Source organism: Xiphophorus hellerii, chromosome 22, assembly GCF_003331165.1.
Source record: "Xiphophorus hellerii strain 12219 chromosome 22, Xiphophorus_hellerii-4.1, whole genome shotgun sequence".
NCBI classification, from domain to species: Eukaryota; Metazoa; Chordata; class Actinopteri; order Cyprinodontiformes; family Poeciliidae; genus Xiphophorus; species Xiphophorus hellerii.
This window is the reverse complement of record NC_045693.1, coordinates 4,949,972-4,968,891: the sequence shown is the minus strand read 5'-3', so window position 1 is coordinate 4,968,891 and position 18,920 is coordinate 4,949,972. Positions and strand designations below refer to the sequence as shown.

The window sequence follows — 18,920 nt, the reverse complement described above, 5'->3', positions numbered from 1 at the left end:
CTGCCACGGCTGTGAACTCCGACTTCTGTTGTTGTGTGACTGTTGACGAATCAGAGCGGGGACTTGGGGTTTTGCACCCAAAGGAAATATTGCAGAGTGAAATGCCTACTGGCACTTTTCCGCCAGCCCTTGATTTGAATAGACAAGAGCTGCTGGGGAGGATAGAGGGATAAAAGAGGCTGAGGGAGAACGGTGACAGGAGCTTCAAGGAAAGACACACAGTCTACAAGAAGAGGAGATGCTGTGTAGTGTGGGGTTACACTGGGAGAGGAAGATCTCACTGGGTAGGTCACAACAAATAACAATTTTATGCTCTTACTCAGAATAGCAACAGTCACCAAAAGTTTTAGTTTTCAGTTTAATCATAAAAACCAGCAGTGTTGAGATAAACATAAAAGAGAACTTCTAAAATTAATCTTGACTCTCGTTTAAGGATTTATTTAAAGCTAAAAGGCGGCTACATGAGAAAACAACCACGCTGCACTCCAGCTTTAAAACTGGAATTTGCAGAAAAATTGTAGAAGGTTGCGTCTATCTTAGACTTTCTATAAGCAATGTTTGTTTTTTTTTTATCAAAATCTGTTTCCAAAATGACCATTAAGTTCAACCAATGTATCCATCCTTTCTCCAGCATTGCATAAAAAATATCAGTGTGCCGACATATAAAAACGGATGGTCACATTTAGAAACAGGTCATTCTGGAGACGGACATGGATGAGTGACTGCTCTATCTCAGAATGAAAATTGGTTGAGTGACTGAGGTCCGGCAGTTCTCAACCTAAAATAGTGCTGCACATTTTCCAGATCAGGAGTTTACAAACCTCTGATATTTTAACCTAGAGAACAGCAGAGTTGGGACCTCGTCTCAAAAGTATAGAAGTATTTGGAAACTAACAAATTAAACAAAGGCATAATAATAACTCAAAATACCTTAATACTTTGTATTTATTTAAAATATTTCCAAGGAACAAATGACAGGTTTTTAAAATAAAAACATAATTTTATCACCGCTGACTGTTTTTTCAAAGTAGTTAAGTAATTTTGGAACACACACCTCTCACACAAAAAGACAATTAAAGGAAGAAAAAGCGTTGGCTTTACATTATTGTTAGTTTTTATTTGGCCTTTATCATAATAAAATATCTGCTGATGTATGCGGATTACATTATTAAATCAAATCAATGACGCTAAGTTATGGTTAAATCAAATAAGTCCTGAAACGACTGAAAACTGAACCACTGACTCTCTGTTGACGTTCTGCCTCCTGCAGAGGTCAACAATCTCAGCACTCCCTGATCAGATTCTTTTTGCCGCCACTTTGTTATTATTATTTTTTTTAGAAAGAGCACTTAACGAAAAGGATTGAGATCTTCATTTTTTCAAAATCCTTTTTTTTATTTGCCCAACACCTCAAAGGATTAATCAGAGCTTTTTATATTTCAGCTGCAAATAGGCAGACAAGTCTCCTTCTCCTCCCTTTGACCTGAATGCAGCAGCAGCCGTCCTCCCTCTTTAGAAAAGGCTGCAGTGGGATCAGATCAAACACATGCCCTCTGTGCCCGAGGCAATGAAAAATAAACCAACAAACAAATAAATAAGTAATCGCAAAGGACGTACAACACAAGGAGCCTTTAAGACAAGAGCAGAAACTCATTTATCAGAGCGATTCATGTTGTTTGGGAGTCTTTTGTGTTTGGGATAATCCTGCACATTCTGGGAAACACATCAACTCCCTGATCTCATTAGATCCCCGGTTGTTGTGATTTTACTGATTGAGAAAATTGTAAAAAGGCTGGAATAAGTTGATTTTTGTGCATACCATTACATGGGTTATTCCCTACAGGTTGGTTGCATTTAAACCAATAAGATCAGCCTGAAAACATCTCCTTGTTTCCTTGGCGATGCCCTTGGTGAAAACATTTTTTTTTTTCGGGAAAAGCAACAAATTAAAAAATCTTGGCATTGGAAAAACATTTTGATTACTTTAAATGCTACAAGTTTTTAATCAATAAAACTTAAAGAGTATATGTAGGTGGATAAACATCTTCAAAGGCCACTTGGTATTCTGCAGCATTCATGAGCGAAGAAGAGGAAATGGACTCCTATTGAGCTGCAGAACGATTCATTGACGCGTGCAGTCCGCAGCTTATGTCTCTGCTGAGCCATGTCAATCAACTTTAATTGTGCATTAAGTTCCGCTTCCAACGTTGACTCGGAGGTCATTAATTCCCATCAAGGACAGTTCCGTAATAGACTCATGTCGCGCAAATACAGTGGCTGTTAGTTTGCAAAGAGCTTAGCAAGCAGCGAGCGTTCCTCCTGCTTTGATTCGATGCTAAGTGCTTCATCAATCACAATCCTAGACAGATCATTAGAGGCTCCTAGGATGACAAGAGCAGCCAAACTATCTACAGCAGATTGCTCCAGACCACCCCTCAAACCTTTAATTACATCCAAGGTTGGCAGTTATCAAAGACATGCAGTGATAAGTGACTCACTCAATAGGAGCCATTAGTTAGAGAAACTTGTTGGAGTCAGGGTTTTCATTACAGAAGGTCTGAGGAAGCTTTTCATGAGGTAGTAAGCAAAGGAAAACTTAAAGGGGCAGTGTTATGTAAAATTAACTTTTTTGAGCTTTACATCACGTTATAATGTCATTCCCTCATCAAAATTATATCTGGAGTGTTGCTTTAATTCTTTCATGCATGTTTGAGAAATATTTGAATCTCCCATGGCAACCATTCAGCTGTACAAAATGCCTGAGCTCCTTCACGCCAGCCAGCAGCAATTAGCAAACACCTGGTGGAACTGTGCATCACCTGAGCTCATTATAGGATCTGCTTCTCAGTGCTAAAGGGTTAATAGAGGAGCAATGTTGTGGTGACTTCCTGGAGGCGGAGTTTGAGTTTTTAAAGAGACAGACTCCCCATTTTAAAATGTTAAATTACATATTCAAATTTGCTGAAAGTTATATTTGATATATATATACAGTATATGACATGTTTATAACTGCTGAAGGTAACATAGTCACTTGATTGTGCTATGAAATGATACTATGTGGCTGGAAAAAACAATGCTGCCCCTTTAAAACAACATTTTGTTGATTTTTTGATAAATGAACTTATTTTTTCTAAGGTGTGACCTTTTGGTTTTTGGTACTGAATGACAACATTTGAGAAATATGTTGTAACCATGATATTGATCAGGGTACATTTTGTATTCACTTAATATAGTTATCATTTAAGTTGTTTCTTAATCAGAAGAAATTGTATGAATATCAGGCATATGTCATATTGACATATGAAGTAAATAACTTATCTCTTCATCATGGCACTTGATTTGCTTTACTGCTTTGTTTCAAGCCATTTAAAAGAATAAAAATACATATTATGCCTCTTAATAGGAACAAAAAGGAACAAAGAAAATATATATGCATCCACTTATACACAAATACATTCCATAATATATATACAGTAAGAAAAAGACATTGTCTGAGTCATTCATTTCATGTTTTACATAGTATTACCATATTTAGACATAAACAAAATTGCTTGAAAAGGAGTGGGAAGAACTTATTTACTCCAACTCCTTATTCTTATAAACACATGTTAGCGGGAAGGATATATTCGGCAGCAAGGGAACATTTTGTTTTTTGAATTGAAAAGCCAGTGTCTCAAAATGATTTGAGTGAGTTTGAGAGGGGCCAGATTGAAGACTGGCTCATGTGGCGTAGACTGTCGTAGATGTAAATCTACTTCTGACAGAAAACCGGATCGTCTCTATGTCAAGCAAATCATTGTTGAGCTAATTTATGTGTTAATAGCAAGAATCCAAACAATTGTTTGCAGATTTTATGAGCACACGTTTTTCCAAAACTTGCAACGCATTAAACTCAGCATCATCTCTGTCATCTCAAGGGAATGTTTAGTTTGAGTTGATAAAATGTGAATGAACAGTTTTGAAGAACAAGGTGAAATACGAGTTTTGTCCTTGTCTTCATCATTCAAACCATACCAACTTCACTTTAAGTAAAAAGTGAAGTTGCACAGAACTGCAAACTGAAAACATACGTCAAAATAAAAGCATAAATATAACATGCTAACAAAAGATGAATCACAAACTAATTCAAACAAACAAGGTCAAACTAAGGCTCAGTGGTGTTGAAAACCAGAGAATATAAATGGGTTTTAAGACGAGATCTAAGAGATGGCAGTGAACGAGCCTCTGGAATAGAGAAGGTCGTGTTCCCTTCCAGCTTCCTCTGGACCACAGCTGTCAAACTCGAGGTCTGGGGGCCAAATCTGGCTCACCGTAAAACTCTAACGGGACACAAAAATTGAACCTTCAAGATAACAGTTGTGTGTTTAATCTTATTAATCAAATCAAAACAGTCTGTATCCATATACTGCCAAATAACTTCAAAGTGATGAGATTATTTCATTTTAAGAAGTACTCATCGAATGCAGAGACAGCTGTTTATTAATATTTTAGCAGTTTGTTCAGGCCCTCTTTGATGCAGTTCAAACTGGAAATGAGTTTGGCTCCCCTGTCCCCCGACGTTGGTACCTACAGGACTGACCGGAGGGGCCGAGAAGGTGTGATGAAAATTTTAAAATGAACTCCAGCTAGTGGAGAGAGAACTGGGGTGATGTTGTTTTTTTTTTGTTTTTAGCTTTTGGAGTTTCAGAACTCATCACACAAAAGAATGTGACATCCTGCAACAAACTGTTCCTGTAACAAGGAACATTTATGATCCTTGTTACAATTATAACACAATTTTGATACAACTTTTAAAAGCTCCCTCAGTCCCTGTTAGCTTTTCATGAAGATTGTTTTTAAGATCACAATATTAAAATAAAATGTGTCGCTACAGTTTTATGATTTATTCTTGGGGCTAAATGAGCTATTGTTTATTTTGTTCTCAATTTAGAATCGTTTTTCAAAAAAAAAGGTTGTCAGAAAAACCTTTATTATGCATTAAATATGTTAGTATCTTACCAGGTTATCATCCAGGAATCTGTTGAATAAACCATAAAAAACCCTTTATAAAGTCACATACTGCATAAATGGTTTCTATATAGATGAATTTATAAAAGAGTCAGTGTTGCATCTCTGCATGTATGATTTTCTGGCAGTTTGGATCAGAGAAGTTGCTCTTTTGGATATTCAGCCTCATTCTGGAAATAAGACGATTCAAATGAACAATTAAAAGCCCCAAATTAAAATTGAGCACATCGATGATGAGTGGATGACAATTTCTAACCAAACAATACAATGAACTTTATAGAATTCACTGAAATGATTGACTCAACAGACCGTTTGACATGCATGCTGCACCTCTCAGAAAGCAAACCCAGCTTCTCCTTCAATATAAAGAGAATTCAAAAGGACTAAAAGTGTGCTGCGTACTCCTGGTGCAAACCAAACATGGCATTTTGTCTTTCTTACCCACCTGGGGAACAGAAAACACAGCGTTGCCACGCTAGCACCCTGGGAATGATCGGTAATGTGTGTGGAATACCACTAGTCGCTTTATCTCCCAGATGAGCAGCTGGGCTGCACATACCGAAGAACATATCAGCCAAGGTCACAGAATAACTCTCCCAGGCCCTTCACCTTTATCTGAAACAACAGGAGGGAGCACAACTAGGCACGTCTGAAGTCATCTTTTGTGTAAAACGTACCATTGGGCTCAAGTGCCCCCTGTTGAGCAGATGAGAGAAAAGTCCCGGAGCAAGATTATTTAAGAATGATTACATTTAGCTTTTTAAATTGTCATCACGCTAAAATTTGTCTACTCGTACAGTATAATTTTCCAAACTAATTTTCATCCTAAACCCCAGATCACACTGCTGAACTAGACTCTTAATGTAATTATATTCAGCACATTTCTATATCGCCCATGGCTTTACACCCCCTCCCATGTTCAGCCCAGGATATGGATTCAGTGCAGCATCAATGACTGTTTGCCTTCGGGAGGGGAGCAGTGCTTATTCCAGCAGACAGAGCAGCGAGATCACATGAATATCAGATCCCAGTGGAGCTGTAGCTTTGGCTGCTGTTTAAAGTCTAATCAATGAAAGAAACATGACCCCTGTCTATTTGTTGTGGGAGACGACGACAAGCTGTTTCTGGGAAAACTGCACGCTTTGCGCAATTCAGGAAAGCGAGAATATGTAGAAAAAGCATCAATGCAGATACAGTGTCATTTGTAAATAATTTACAGGGCTGTTGGGCATATGATTTAACGACCACATTTAACACCTGTGCAAATTGTTGAGCGACGCAGCAGCAGAATGCAACAGAAGCTCTGGCGGATTCCAGCTTGCTGACTGTGAAGATCTGACTTTAGCTGCGGGCGCAGGCCACCTTCAATGTCCAAAGCTATTAGTGATTCCTGTACAACTAAAGTGCTGCTCCAGGGTACCCATTTCCTTGCATTAATGTCTACCTTGCACCACAGCAAATCAAAGGCTTATTGTAATGCCTCTGCCCATATCTCACGCTTCCTGAATAGCACTGGCTGGTGGGATCAGGCACTTTGGAAATGAAAAGATAGGGGGGGGAAAAAACACATTTTCCTGTACGTTTTAAAACAATAGTTTATTCGTAAGAACAAGAAGAATATCAAACAAGAAAGTCGGGCAAAAGTTCATCAGTTTAGCTAACTCATTTTCACTGCTATTTGACAAGCTAAATGCTTTCAGCACAGAAAGAAATAAACCTGAAAGTTCTCTTTTGACATTTGTCTGTAATTACAGTTTTTTTTGTCTTCAATGTGTAAATATAGAACAGTTTTGCTGAAACCAGATCACAAAAGTAATCAATAAGAGGTTCCTCAAAGGACTTCCTTCATGTATGTGTAAAGTGCTGTTTCTTTTCCTCATTTAGTCTCGGCTCGATAGAGTCCAGTTTGTGACGTAGGTTTCTTATTGCCAGCTGAAGGTGCGCTTCACCATCCTGAAGAAGTTCCGGTTGTGTTCCCGTAGGTAGGAGCGAAGCTGCTGCAGAACGGTGCTGTTGACGGACGGGTGAGGACGTCCCTTAGACTCGTGCAGACACCGCTCCCGTCCGTCACTCCGGATGCAGTAAAACCCTTTGGTCTGGTTGAAGTAGAAGTTGGAGGACACTATCCTCGGAGGCAGGTTCAGGAATCGCTCCACCTTCTGAAGCTCTGGCAGGGGGTCGTGGATCAAAGCGTCCCCGTTTACGATGTGTATCTGTTCCAGGGGGAAGTGCTTCAGCCAGTTGCGCATATGAACGTCGTACAGACTCCTCTGGATCGCCTTGTAGTGGATGTTCAGGGCTCCGTTACGTACCAGGAGGTTCTCAATGGCTTGCACCGGCTTGTGGTTCTCCAGTCGGTTGAAGTACACCTGGGTGTAGTCAGAGATCACCCGCTCGGTCGGGTCTCTCAAGATCAGCAGCAGCTTTATAGACGAGTTCATGGCGCAGATGCGTTCTGGTGCGAGAGGTGACGTAAAGTAACCCGGAGTTTTCTCTATCGTGATCTGATGAGGGTAAGAGTACGGCATGAGGTCACGGTACCACTCCAGACCCTTAGCATAGTTTTCATCCCAGTCAAAGAAGTGAACCTCAGTGGCAGCCACAGCAACCTCAGGGTGAATGTCAAGCATCTCCAACAGCGCTCTGGTGCCCCCTTTTCGCACGCCAATAATGATGCTGTGTGGGGTCCGCTTGCTTGTTCCTGGTGGTGGGGATGAAGTGGAATCCTCAGAGACATTGACTAGTGGTACTGGATCAGGGTCTTTGCTGTCCAGGGCTGAACCAAAGCCTGCCTTAATGAGCTCAGATGGGGCAGCATATGTCTGGAGAACCAGCAGAAGCAATGATACCAGAAAGGAAGCCATGGGGATGAATGGATGAGTGAACACTGGCGTGATAAAGGAGAACTAAGACAGCGGTTTAGCTGCAGACGAGATGTCGGCGCTCAGTGAGAACAGAAGAAGTCAGAAATGCAGACTTTCCCTGCTTTTGAATCTGAATTGGAGGAGGAAAAATCATTGGCAGTCCGCAGTACATCTGTGGAGAGGAACAAAGACAAAAAGAAGAAGAAAAGGCTTTCAGAACTCAGGCATATGAAGCAGAATGAATGTCTTTATTATACTGAAATGGCACTTTCCTCATTCCCCTGAAAAAGCAATCCTGCCTTAAATACAATCCATGTCTATCATAAGTGTTGCGTCTCAAAGGGATAATCTCACATCGTCGGTCTTTTACTCTCTTCTCAGCTCCCTCCTCCCCCTTCTTCACATCTGCTTTTTCCTCCTCACTCTATAAAGTCACTTTCAATTGATACTGTAATTTCTCTGGCTGAAAAACACTTAGCCAGACAGCTCATCAGAAAATCTGTCTCAGATATGCAAGTGTAGCTGAAGGCCAAAAGAAAAGTTTCCACAGCTAGGTGACTTTGATTTCCTATTCGTGTCAAGAGGGATCAATAGCAAGGCAATGAAATTCAGCAAACAGAGGCTGAAGGATTTGGGGTGTTAAATATGAATTCTAATGGAGCTCCAAACCTCTTGAAAACCTTGGGAAAAATTTAATCCATCACCTTGGATTTTCGAGTTCAGATATACTTCTACGGGGCTTCTTAAATATTTTATAATTTGCCTTTTTTGCCTTCAATAGACACTTGTCAAAGAATTAATGCCAAGGAATTAATTTTAAAAAACAAAGGTCCACTGATACGTTCTGATGGAAAACCAGTCAAGAGACTAGCTGCCGATCACTGAGCTAGTCAAAACAACCGGGCCAAGCTACGCAAACACCTAGCTTCAACAGCAAAGGTCACAGTGAGGTAATCTTTTCTTTCTGAGCGCCACACAAAACTCTTTCAGGGATGCACACACCAAACAGACAGTCCTCCTTCCGCCAAAATGCTGCAGAGAAATTGCTTACAAATCCTTAAAACACATTTTCAAAATGGGCCAGCTCAGGAGGAAATAACTTCAAATTTGACCGGAGTTTTAGAATAATTTGATTTCTTTTCTGACGTTCCTGCGGATAACGCCCAGCATGTATTTGCAGGGGAGAAACTGAACATTTGCCAACGTTATTTCAAGGTTGTTTCCATTCAGTATTGGTTTTATTAAAATCATGTAACAATGTAAGTCACTGTGGTGAAGTTGTGGAAAAGGGTTTTTTTTTAAATTACACAATCTTTATTTGGAAGCAACAATTTAATTCAAGGAAACACAATTTCTTTAAAAAAATATTTTAACAATAAGATGAAGAAACTATTCTTTCCACTGTCATTGGTGCAACCATTAGTTTGATTTTGTGTGTGGTAAATCATTTCTGTGTTGATGTAGCCATATGTTTTGAATTCAGCCGCAGAAAGGTCATCCGTTTTCTGGCAGAGGCCTCCAGATTTTTATTTAAAAGGTCCTGGTATTTCAAAGTGTTGGTGATGCGATGTGCTGTTACCTATCTTTAAGGTCATGACCACTGACCCATTTTCAGCTTTCTGGTGTCTGTGATGCCATGAACTCAACAAAGTTCCCGGAAGAGAAACAGCTTTAAGTAGCTTCAATCTGAGGCGTTCTGTGGTTTAAATCTAAAACGGAGTCAAGCTTTCAATGCCTTTTACCTCTAAATAAAATAAAACCTTATAGTTTAACTACTTTTAATGTTTAGTCTTTCTTATAGGGGTTAGTCTTTGGATGTTTTTCTTTATGGCTATTAAAGATATTTAATTTATTTAAGACTTTTTAGCCACATTTTCACACTATTTATACAAAAAAACAATGTCTTCTTTAAGCCTATTCAACAAAGTTGTTGCATGGGTATATATAATTATAACTACAATTTTTAATTACTTTTTTAACCAAAAAATATGAACACTCACATTCAAAGACAGCACAAGACTAAGAAAACATAACCCGACTCAGAAGTATAACATTTTAGTGCAGCGTTCTCCTCCGACATTTGGATATATATATAAATATACCCTCCATAACGACAGGGTTATAAGTTATAACTACACTTGAGATGTCAAAAGTAAATGATGTGGAAGACAAAGTTTGCAGTGATGACCTCAGGACTGTGAGAAGTCAGAGATGTCACAGAAAACTGGCATGTCACAAGTTTATGAGTGTGACAAATCACCTGAAAACTGAACGTAAAGCTCATCCGTCTTGCCAATGTGACCTGCGAGCTAACAAAGTGTAACATCAGGTTCACTGCTGATAACTTTCAGGTTATTCCGGGTACATTAGTCATTGTCCTCCCATGACTGATGCTTTGAGTATTTGAAATTAATTCTCACTAAAGCTTCAAAGTCCCAGAGAAAGAAGGAAGGCCCTCAATCTGCGTCTTTCCATAAATTATATAAAAAGAGAATCAGCAGTTCGTGACGTGTGCATGAAACATTTTTGCTGAAATCTGTGCACTTATGTTGCTTTTATTGACCCAGTGTAATTATAAATTCTCTGCTTGCAGAAAAACTCTGCCTTGTGTGCATTTTAGTCACAGAAGCCGTTCCTCTAATTAAGCTTCTGTGACGAACGCGCGTGCCAACGAGCGCTGTGCATTCTTATGATATCACCACTGGCCTTTCTCTCACCTTACAGAGGCTTTCATCCATATAAAGGTGATGACACATGCCCCTCTCTCTTCACACTTCAATTGTTGGCCTGAGAGTGAGACGGTACTGAACGCAGAGCAGCCGACATGCCCTATAGGGCCTGGCGTTGTGCAAGGAGGCACTTATGCGCCGTGACAGGCGCGCCTGCCTGTCAGCGTTTCCCTGGCAGAGAGCTGCCAAGTCCAATGGCCGCAGCCAGGCAGGCAGACGAGCTTTCTGTCTCATCCAATATCCCCCAACCTGCTCCCCTCCTTGCAGAGAACCACCTGGAAGGAGCTGCTGCTTCAAATTCATGGATCTTATGGCTTTATTCAGCCTTTTTTGGATATCGCTGTGGCTTTTCCGTTTGACAAATGGCAGCCATGTTATCTGACAGTCGCCCTAACCAGGAGAGCGTCCGTCAAACGCTGTTAGAGCCATGGAGTGTTGCACAGCACAGGTTGGCAGGGAAGAAATATGGCCCCGGTGAGTCTTGTGACTAGGATGCAGCATCGGTTTGTTGCGGCTCACTGCAGCTGCGCAGAAAGACAGTGTAGATTTCGATCTCAGCTCCAGGCACTTTTAAGCTTCTGGGGTTTGCATGTTTTACTTGTACTTGTCCTTCAGGCACTCTTGAGGTGCATCATTCTAATCCTACTGAGGGATGAACATAAAAAAATACAGTCAGGCAAGGAGGTTAGAAAGGTGAAAATAAACTGATGTAAAGTGTGGTTTCAGTGATGTTTTTTATGAAACACATATTGCAGATCTGCAGGGATTCTGAACTTTTGATGATGCTGTTTTCCCATGACTTAGATTAAAGTGAAAAACTTTGTCTATTCTTTCAATAAAACCTCTTAAGAATCAGTGACGAATTTTAATTGACAGAAAACAAAAAAGAGGAAAACATTCACAAGGAGGCCAACTCCCAGTTCTTTATAGGACAAGTTCTAAATCTGAATCGTGAGTTGTTTGTCCAAAGTCCAAGTCAAATTTCATTATTTCTTTAGCAAATCCAAGTCTAGTCTTTCATCACACATTTTCATCAGAAGTTCAAGTCAAGTTTCAGGCTTTACTTTAAAAATCCAAGTCTTTAGTGTTTCATAAAAAGTCCAAATCAGATCTTTTGTCCAAAATCCAATTGAAATCTTGAGTCCCATGTTTTTGGTTAGAAGTCTAAAGTCAAGTTTATCATCTTTCATTCAAAGTCAAGTCTTTTTTCTCAGTCAAATCTAAAATATTTTATCCATAGTCAAGTCTTACGTATTTTATTGCAAGCCTAAGTTTGTTGCGTAAAATTGCCAACTACAATTTCCCCGAAACATCGCATACATAGCCGCTCCCAAGTATGAGTTTTTTTTCGCTTCAACAAGACGACAACATTTCCTGTGATGGGCTGATAGATGATGAAGGCTAGCACCACGGCTGAATTATGAATATATATCATGTAACTCTTTCCATCTGTTGTTGTCAGGATTTTAACCACTTATCATGTGGATAAGCTTAGTCACGTGTGATTTTAAATTAATTTCTTACTTAATAGAAACACCGCAATTGCAAAGTTGTGTTTTTACAACATCAAAAAAATATCGACAAAGATCTGCACACATTTATAATCCCCTGTATGGTCAGTTATAAAGGAAACAGTATCTATTTATTATGATTTAAGCATTTTTCCAGAATTATGCTGGATTTTTTTTCTTTTTCTTTTGCAAAACGATTGACATAGTTTAATTACACTGGAAGTGAGGGGCCAGGGAGCAGAGATCACACTTTGCCTGAAATAATCCTCACACAAATTAGTCCTTTAAGAATCCACTCATGCTCAAGATGCTTTCCTGCTGTTCACACATGGGATATTATCCACCCTCTGCTGGACACCGATGAATGGTCTCTAAATGCTTGTTCACTAAGATGCCAAAATCAAACGTGTACCTCGTTCCCACTTGACCACCAACACACACTAGAGGCCGACTTGCTGACCACTTTAAGGAGTCAGTCAGTGGAGCAGCAGAGTTGCCTGCAGCCTGAGCCGACAGGCAGCCGTTACATCACTCCGGGCTAAAAGAAAGGCTTGCAGAGGTTCCAGACGCCACAGGAAGCCTCGCTCCCTCTAATTAACCCAAACAACCTCTTCTATACGTCTGCAGAACTATTCCTCATTCATATTCAGCACCACGGAAAATTAACTGTGGCTGGCAGCAGGTACTGTAAGCAGCGGCTGAGTTTTCTTTTTTTAATAACTACTCATTAGAGATGTTAGCGCAACATAATTATTATTCCAATAATGCTTGATTGCAAAGAGCATCTTTATTAAATAGGTTCAGAAAGGGATTTATAAATATCAATCAAATAATTCTACTCAATATATTAAGTTAATCATTAATGAGGGACTTTTCATTTTTCTGGTGTCAAAACTTAAAGAGTTATAAGACATGAATAACTATTGTTAACTGGTAATGGGTTTCTTTTCATCAGGACTAAATAAAATGCTATCAGAATCAGAACAGCGCGTAGTCCTTGCTCTCTTTGCACTTTCCTGAATCCTGTTGTGTTTTTAGTTATTTCTGATTCACTGGTTTAAAGTGTCGTTAAGGTCGTCTCCTGTCAGACACTCTGGCCCTTCCTCCAAATAAGCTGCCTCCTGGGACCAAAATGCACAAGCACCTTCGTCCTGCACTTTCCCCTCTTCTCCAACATCTCTTCCGTAGCTTCTTACTCCTGCCGGCTGGCAGGGAAAAAAAACACATAGTACATTTTCCACCTACACACATCCATCTGAAGCTCTCCCACATACAGGACTGCCTTTAAATTATGGATGAATATTGGTTTACAGTGGGCTTCCTGGCTCACTTTAACAGGTTATATTACAAAAACCTAAACATTCAGCTTGTCAAAGTGAAGGATTTTTTTCCTTCCCTTCCAACCTCAAAGACCTGGTTGATCTCTTGCACTAAAGAAGCAGGGAAAACAATTTTTAAAATAAAAATAAACATTATAGCTATACAATAAAGTAGAACCTTAGATTATGAATCAAATATATAATATTTTGTCTCATCATGTAAAGGAATACTGCTGTGTGAATGACTCGACTAATTAAAAGGTATAAGTAAGTAGTTCTGCTTCATTTACTTTGGTTTACATGACACATAACAACCCATCTTGTTTCCAAACAGGTTAAAATGTTTCCAAAAGTTTTGTAAAGAAAATTATTTAAAGATTACATGAACTCTACAATTGATTGAAAACAGATGAATCTTAGAAATATTCTCCTCTGGGGCCACCTAGTGGTTGGAATATCTCAGACTAATTTCAGTTTTCTTTAAATACGTTGCTCAATATTTTAACCATTGCTGGAAAAACTGAACCAAACACTGTCGATACCAGCCTAGCCCTAACCCTAACGCTGATAAAACATAGATTTGGTTTTCTGGTAATATTATCTTAAAATACAAATCAAGGATGGTCATATCCTTCTAAAACGGGGCACCAACATATGGAGTGATGCTGTTGTTGGGTTAACACATGGAGATGCGGTGATACATTTTCCGTCCAACATTTTTCCATTTAAAGCATAAATAACTGTTGCCCTAATAGCAGAATAACACGGGGCAGAATTCATTTACACTCCACACTTTTTAGATCTTTTGCAAGCATCCAAAAGGTTGCTCTCTTTCTTCTTTTCTGTCCTTACATTTTTGTTGTTGCAAGTTCTAGCAAACCAGCTCACTTGACTATAATTCACAAATGTCCCATAGATTTACTATTGATACTTGAAGTAGGAAGAATCATGTTCATTTGTTTCAGTGGGAAAATATTATAGAGCAGCACTGTTGGAAAGCAATATTTGTCTATTTGTGGCGTGTATGAGTAAGACAATGACCCAAGTCACACCCACATGTCAGCTAAGGCATTCATTACCATGCTTGAAGAGGGTGCAATGTGTCATTTCCTGGTGCACCCAGAAACAAGCGGCCTCAGGCACTAATTACAGCTGCTTATCTGTGATCTTTCATTCGCTGATTTAAACTTTCTCTGCATACTTTTCTTTTTAGCTACTTTTGTCACTGCAGACTATTTCGCTGTGTAAAAGGAAGGCTATTCCAATTACCAGTCCTTCTGCCCACTGCCATCTGTGCAAACATCAAGCATTAAGCACCCGACTTCATGTGCTTCATAAACAAATATATGTTTATGCAGCATTAGCAAAATTTGAATAAACAAAAACAAACAAAAATTTCAAGCGATTTAACATGGTACTCAGGATGAGGATGTTCGGTTTTTCTGATATAAATACAAATCAGATGAGTCAAACCAAAACCACAGAGAGGTGTGAATCTCACCATGGCAACAGCCCTGTAGCTACCTAGCTTAAATGTGTCATTGTTCAGGCATGGTTACCCTGGAGCATTCTTTTGGCCGGAGCTCCTCGTGTTTAGCTATGGCATTCGTCAATGCTCTCAGTTTTATTTGAGGAAATCAGCTGATGTTGTCTGCTTTCCCTGTAGGCATTTCTCTGCAGATAAAAAAGCCAAGTTGCTCAGATCCCTCGGACGAGTGGAGGAGACCGATCCCAGGGACACTGAATCGGTGAAACCCGTCCGAAACAACAGACTATGAGAGGGGATTCAATCAGAGAGCGGCCTGATGAGCCTTATTCAACCTGCCACTTCTGATAAAGCGCCCATGCTGTCTGCCGCATCGCCGTCCACTCAGCACAGCAGATAAAGCTAATTTTATCTTGCCAATTTAATGCTACTGTAAATCTTATCGTGCTTCCCACATCGTACGTTCCCTGCTTCGCACAATGAGTCTGATCTTCTCCATGTAAAGTAATTACTCCGCCGTTTATCACAAGAGGGAAGGCTTGTGAAATGCGGACGTAATCAAAACAAATGCACCAACTTTAGTGTGGGTCTTTGGAAATCCACTGTGTTTCTCGGGTCTCGCAGGCATCCTGAACACTGCAGTGTACGCATGCATTATGGATGAATTGCTTTATGAAATAAAAAGCAGGGCATCGTGTAATGAACTGCGAGGATGGTGGTTAATCTTTGATGAGGCTGATGTGGTAAATAGTTTAATGATTTACTGACTGAGGCGTTACAGACATAAGCAAATTAAAGAAAAAGAATGTTTAGAGTATATATGTGCTGATGAGAAGCTTATATACATATGAATGTCATATTATTTTGGCCATTTAATTATGTATTTCACCTTATCTTTTTGCCAGGGTGGAATGACTATGCAACAAAATTTTAAAAAACAATTTTCCTGCCTCTGATTCTCCACCCAGTTCCTCCAGACTAGCGGCAGCAGCACTTTGTAAACACCTGGTGGAGCTGCACATATTCTGAGCTCACCATAGGAACAACTTCTCAGTCAAATGCTCCCAAGGACAGTCATAAATGGCATAATGGATGAGCATTATGCTCATGGTGAAGGCAAAGTGTTGGAAAGAGTAGGAGCTTCTTAAAGAGACAGAGGCCCAATTTCAAGGCGTCAAACTGAGAACTCGAATTTATTTTAAGTCATTATAACACCTGAAAGTAACATTTAGTTGATTCTGCTATGAAATGGCACCAAATGCCTGGAAAATACATAAAACCACTCCTTTAATCTTATATTTTCAAGGTTAAAATTATACATACAGGCTCTTTTGTATTAGCAAAAACTCAATCAAATTTGTATAAATGTTGCACAGCCGCATGCCGTTTTAAAGCCAATAACAAACTTCATGCATAATTCTAGCTAGAGAAATGGCAAATGCTGTTGTTGTCAGAAGTTTCCTGAAACAAAGCCAGCTTTTAAGTATAGTCCTACATTTTTAAACAATTGAGTTTGGGACTTAAGGAAGAATATTCCACACATCACTGATTCCAAAGTACGTTTGGGAGTTTCTTTGAGATTATTGCCCTGTTTGAACATTCATCATTTAGCTGTTAATTTGAGGTGAAGCTAAATAATATGAAGGTCCTGCCAAATACTACACATTGTGTAATGAGTCAGTGCCACAAGCATTCAAAATTTCCTCGAATCCTTGAATTACGGAAATTAATGTTTTTAAAAATATACCATTTATTGACTAATCATTCAATCCTGAAAAAAATGGTTGAATTTAATCCAAGTCATAAATTATTATATCCATGCACATTTAGAGTATGTAAGCATTTCTTCTTCACTGTACTGTATAATCTTTTAAAAGCTAAACAGAAAAATACCACGTTTGCTTTAAATTATGCACCTTCTGTCCCAATGCAGTTGCATAATACATACTAACTAAGGCATGCAAATATCACGAGTGTGTTCTCAGGTTTAAAGGTATTAACTAAGATATCTTTTGTTCATTCCCCTAAACTACAGCTGGTGTGTGCATGCGATCCTACGTAACTTGGAAATCTTTTCACACTCTGGCACATACATACCCAATTGGAAGGATTGCTGCTCAGATCTGCCAGGGGTTTTTTTAATCATCACAAATATGTATTCAACACTGCAGAACTCCAGGTTTAGTCTTCGAACCTTCTGCGATGCACCGTTGTCTGCCAAGAGCTGAACTGATTTAACACAGGGCAGTTTGCGAGCTAGTAATAATGTATTTAACTCGCAACCGCTTCCCACAGGAGAGCAAAATGTTTGCATTCGATGTTGGCGCGTTAAAAAGTTAGAGGAAACCAAACCAGTAGCAGCGGGGAATTACTTCCAAACACTAAATAAAGAGACGCAGGCCGGCTGCTGTGGCCAGCGACTAACCGGACTGGACTTCTAAATTAGACGCAGAAATAAAAGTTTTTTGTTTGTTTTTTTCTGGTGAATGTGAGTGACAAATCAGTGAAGCATACCTGTGAGATATGCAGATGAGGAACGTCTCGGACCAACAGTGACAGCTGTACATTTCTGGGATGTAGTTCTCACCCTAACCTTGACCTTGGAGGGGAATTTTCAGTATCAAGCTACCTCATCTGCATAAGTAATTCAAGTTGTCGCCTTGCATGCTGGTCATTGATTGTAACATAATCAGCAGGATCAGAGACTGTGGTGACTCAGTCGTTCATCTGTGCTAAGTTTAAAACTTGCAAAGTCATTGTTTTAATCAAAATGCTTATCTAAAGCAGGCAATTAAGCCAGTCATGAAAGTCCATTTCATATTTTCTACTGCTTTTAGTGGATATCAGATACCAGTAAAGAAATATTTTGTTGGAGATTCTGGGGTTAGTAGTTTGTCAGACTATGAGAAAGACATTGATATGACTTCCTGCACACTTTAGATGCTAAAAATCTAAGTAAAAAATAAAAACAGTTTGTTTTAATAAGTAGGAAAAATAATCAGTTTGCTGCTCCGCTAGTCTCTCTTGCTCACAGGAGATACTTTGTTCCTTTCTGCTTCGGTTAATATCTAACATTACCAAGCATGCATGGTGAGATGGAGCAGGAGATGGATGGACAGACTGGAACCTCCTCTGCAGTGATGTGGGTGGTGCTCCGGTTTGTTGTGTTAAAGAATGAGCGGACCCTAAAGCAAAGCGCCTGTTTTACAGGTTTGTTTACACAATAGGATCGAAATAGATTGACATTTGGACAAACAATATGGTAGTACTACAAAATATATTCCCTGCTCACTTTTCCAGGACTGATATGCCACGTTACACAATTTTCCTGGACCTTAGCAGAGGTTTTCCAGAACTGATCAACTTCTTCATTGGAAACGTTTATGAAGTGTATAGAAAGTAGTTTAGCACAAATTTTTAGATTAAGCTTTTTAAGGAAGTATTTTCACTTGACTATACATCAAAGTTTTTTATTGGTCTGATGTGATATTCTTTTCTTAAATGCAGTGTTTTCATTAGCTATAAGAAAAAATCCCCAATATTCCCAATATTCCATTGGGAAGGCAAAGCATCTTCAGTCAGAGGCTTCTTCAGATTCAGTGCAGCACAGACTGCTGCAGAAGATCTTTCCTGTCCACAGCCATCAGCAATTTCACTAACTCTTTGAAGAATCTAAATTAATGAGTTATAACAACATTTAATTTGCCTTTGGGATTAATAAAATATTTTTAATTGAATAACATTCTAATTTATTAAATTTGACAGCATATGGTAGGTTCAGTGTAGGACCTGGTAAAGTATCTGGTAAGTTTTAGAAAGGTTATCTAGAGCACCTGGTAAAGTATCCAGATCATTCCATGAAAGTATGTAGTAAAATCGATTAAAGTACATAGTAAGTCCTAGGAAAGTTCCAGGAAAGTACCTGGCAGATTCTGAAATGGACTAAGTACAATCCAATGAGTCCATCAATCCATCAATTCTTGAAGGTATGAGTTAAATTTATT

General features: G+C 39.2%; 1 protein-coding gene across 1 annotated transcript in view; it reads right to left on the bottom strand.

Annotated features, from left to right (window-relative positions):
- Nucleotides 1-6,587: 6,587 nt before the first annotated feature.
- The window catches only part of hs3st1l1 (heparan sulfate (glucosamine) 3-O-sulfotransferase 1-like1), a 30,294-nt gene continuing 17,961 nt past the window's right edge, over nt 6,588-18,920 (bottom strand). The window contains exon 2 of the mRNA XM_032554115.1: nt 6,588-8,043. Within this exon, the coding sequence (XP_032410006.1) occupies nt 6,930-7,871 (942 nt within the window). The 5' untranslated portion in view covers nt 7,872-8,043 and the 3' untranslated portion in view covers nt 6,588-6,929. The remainder of the gene's footprint in view (nt 8,044-18,920) is intronic.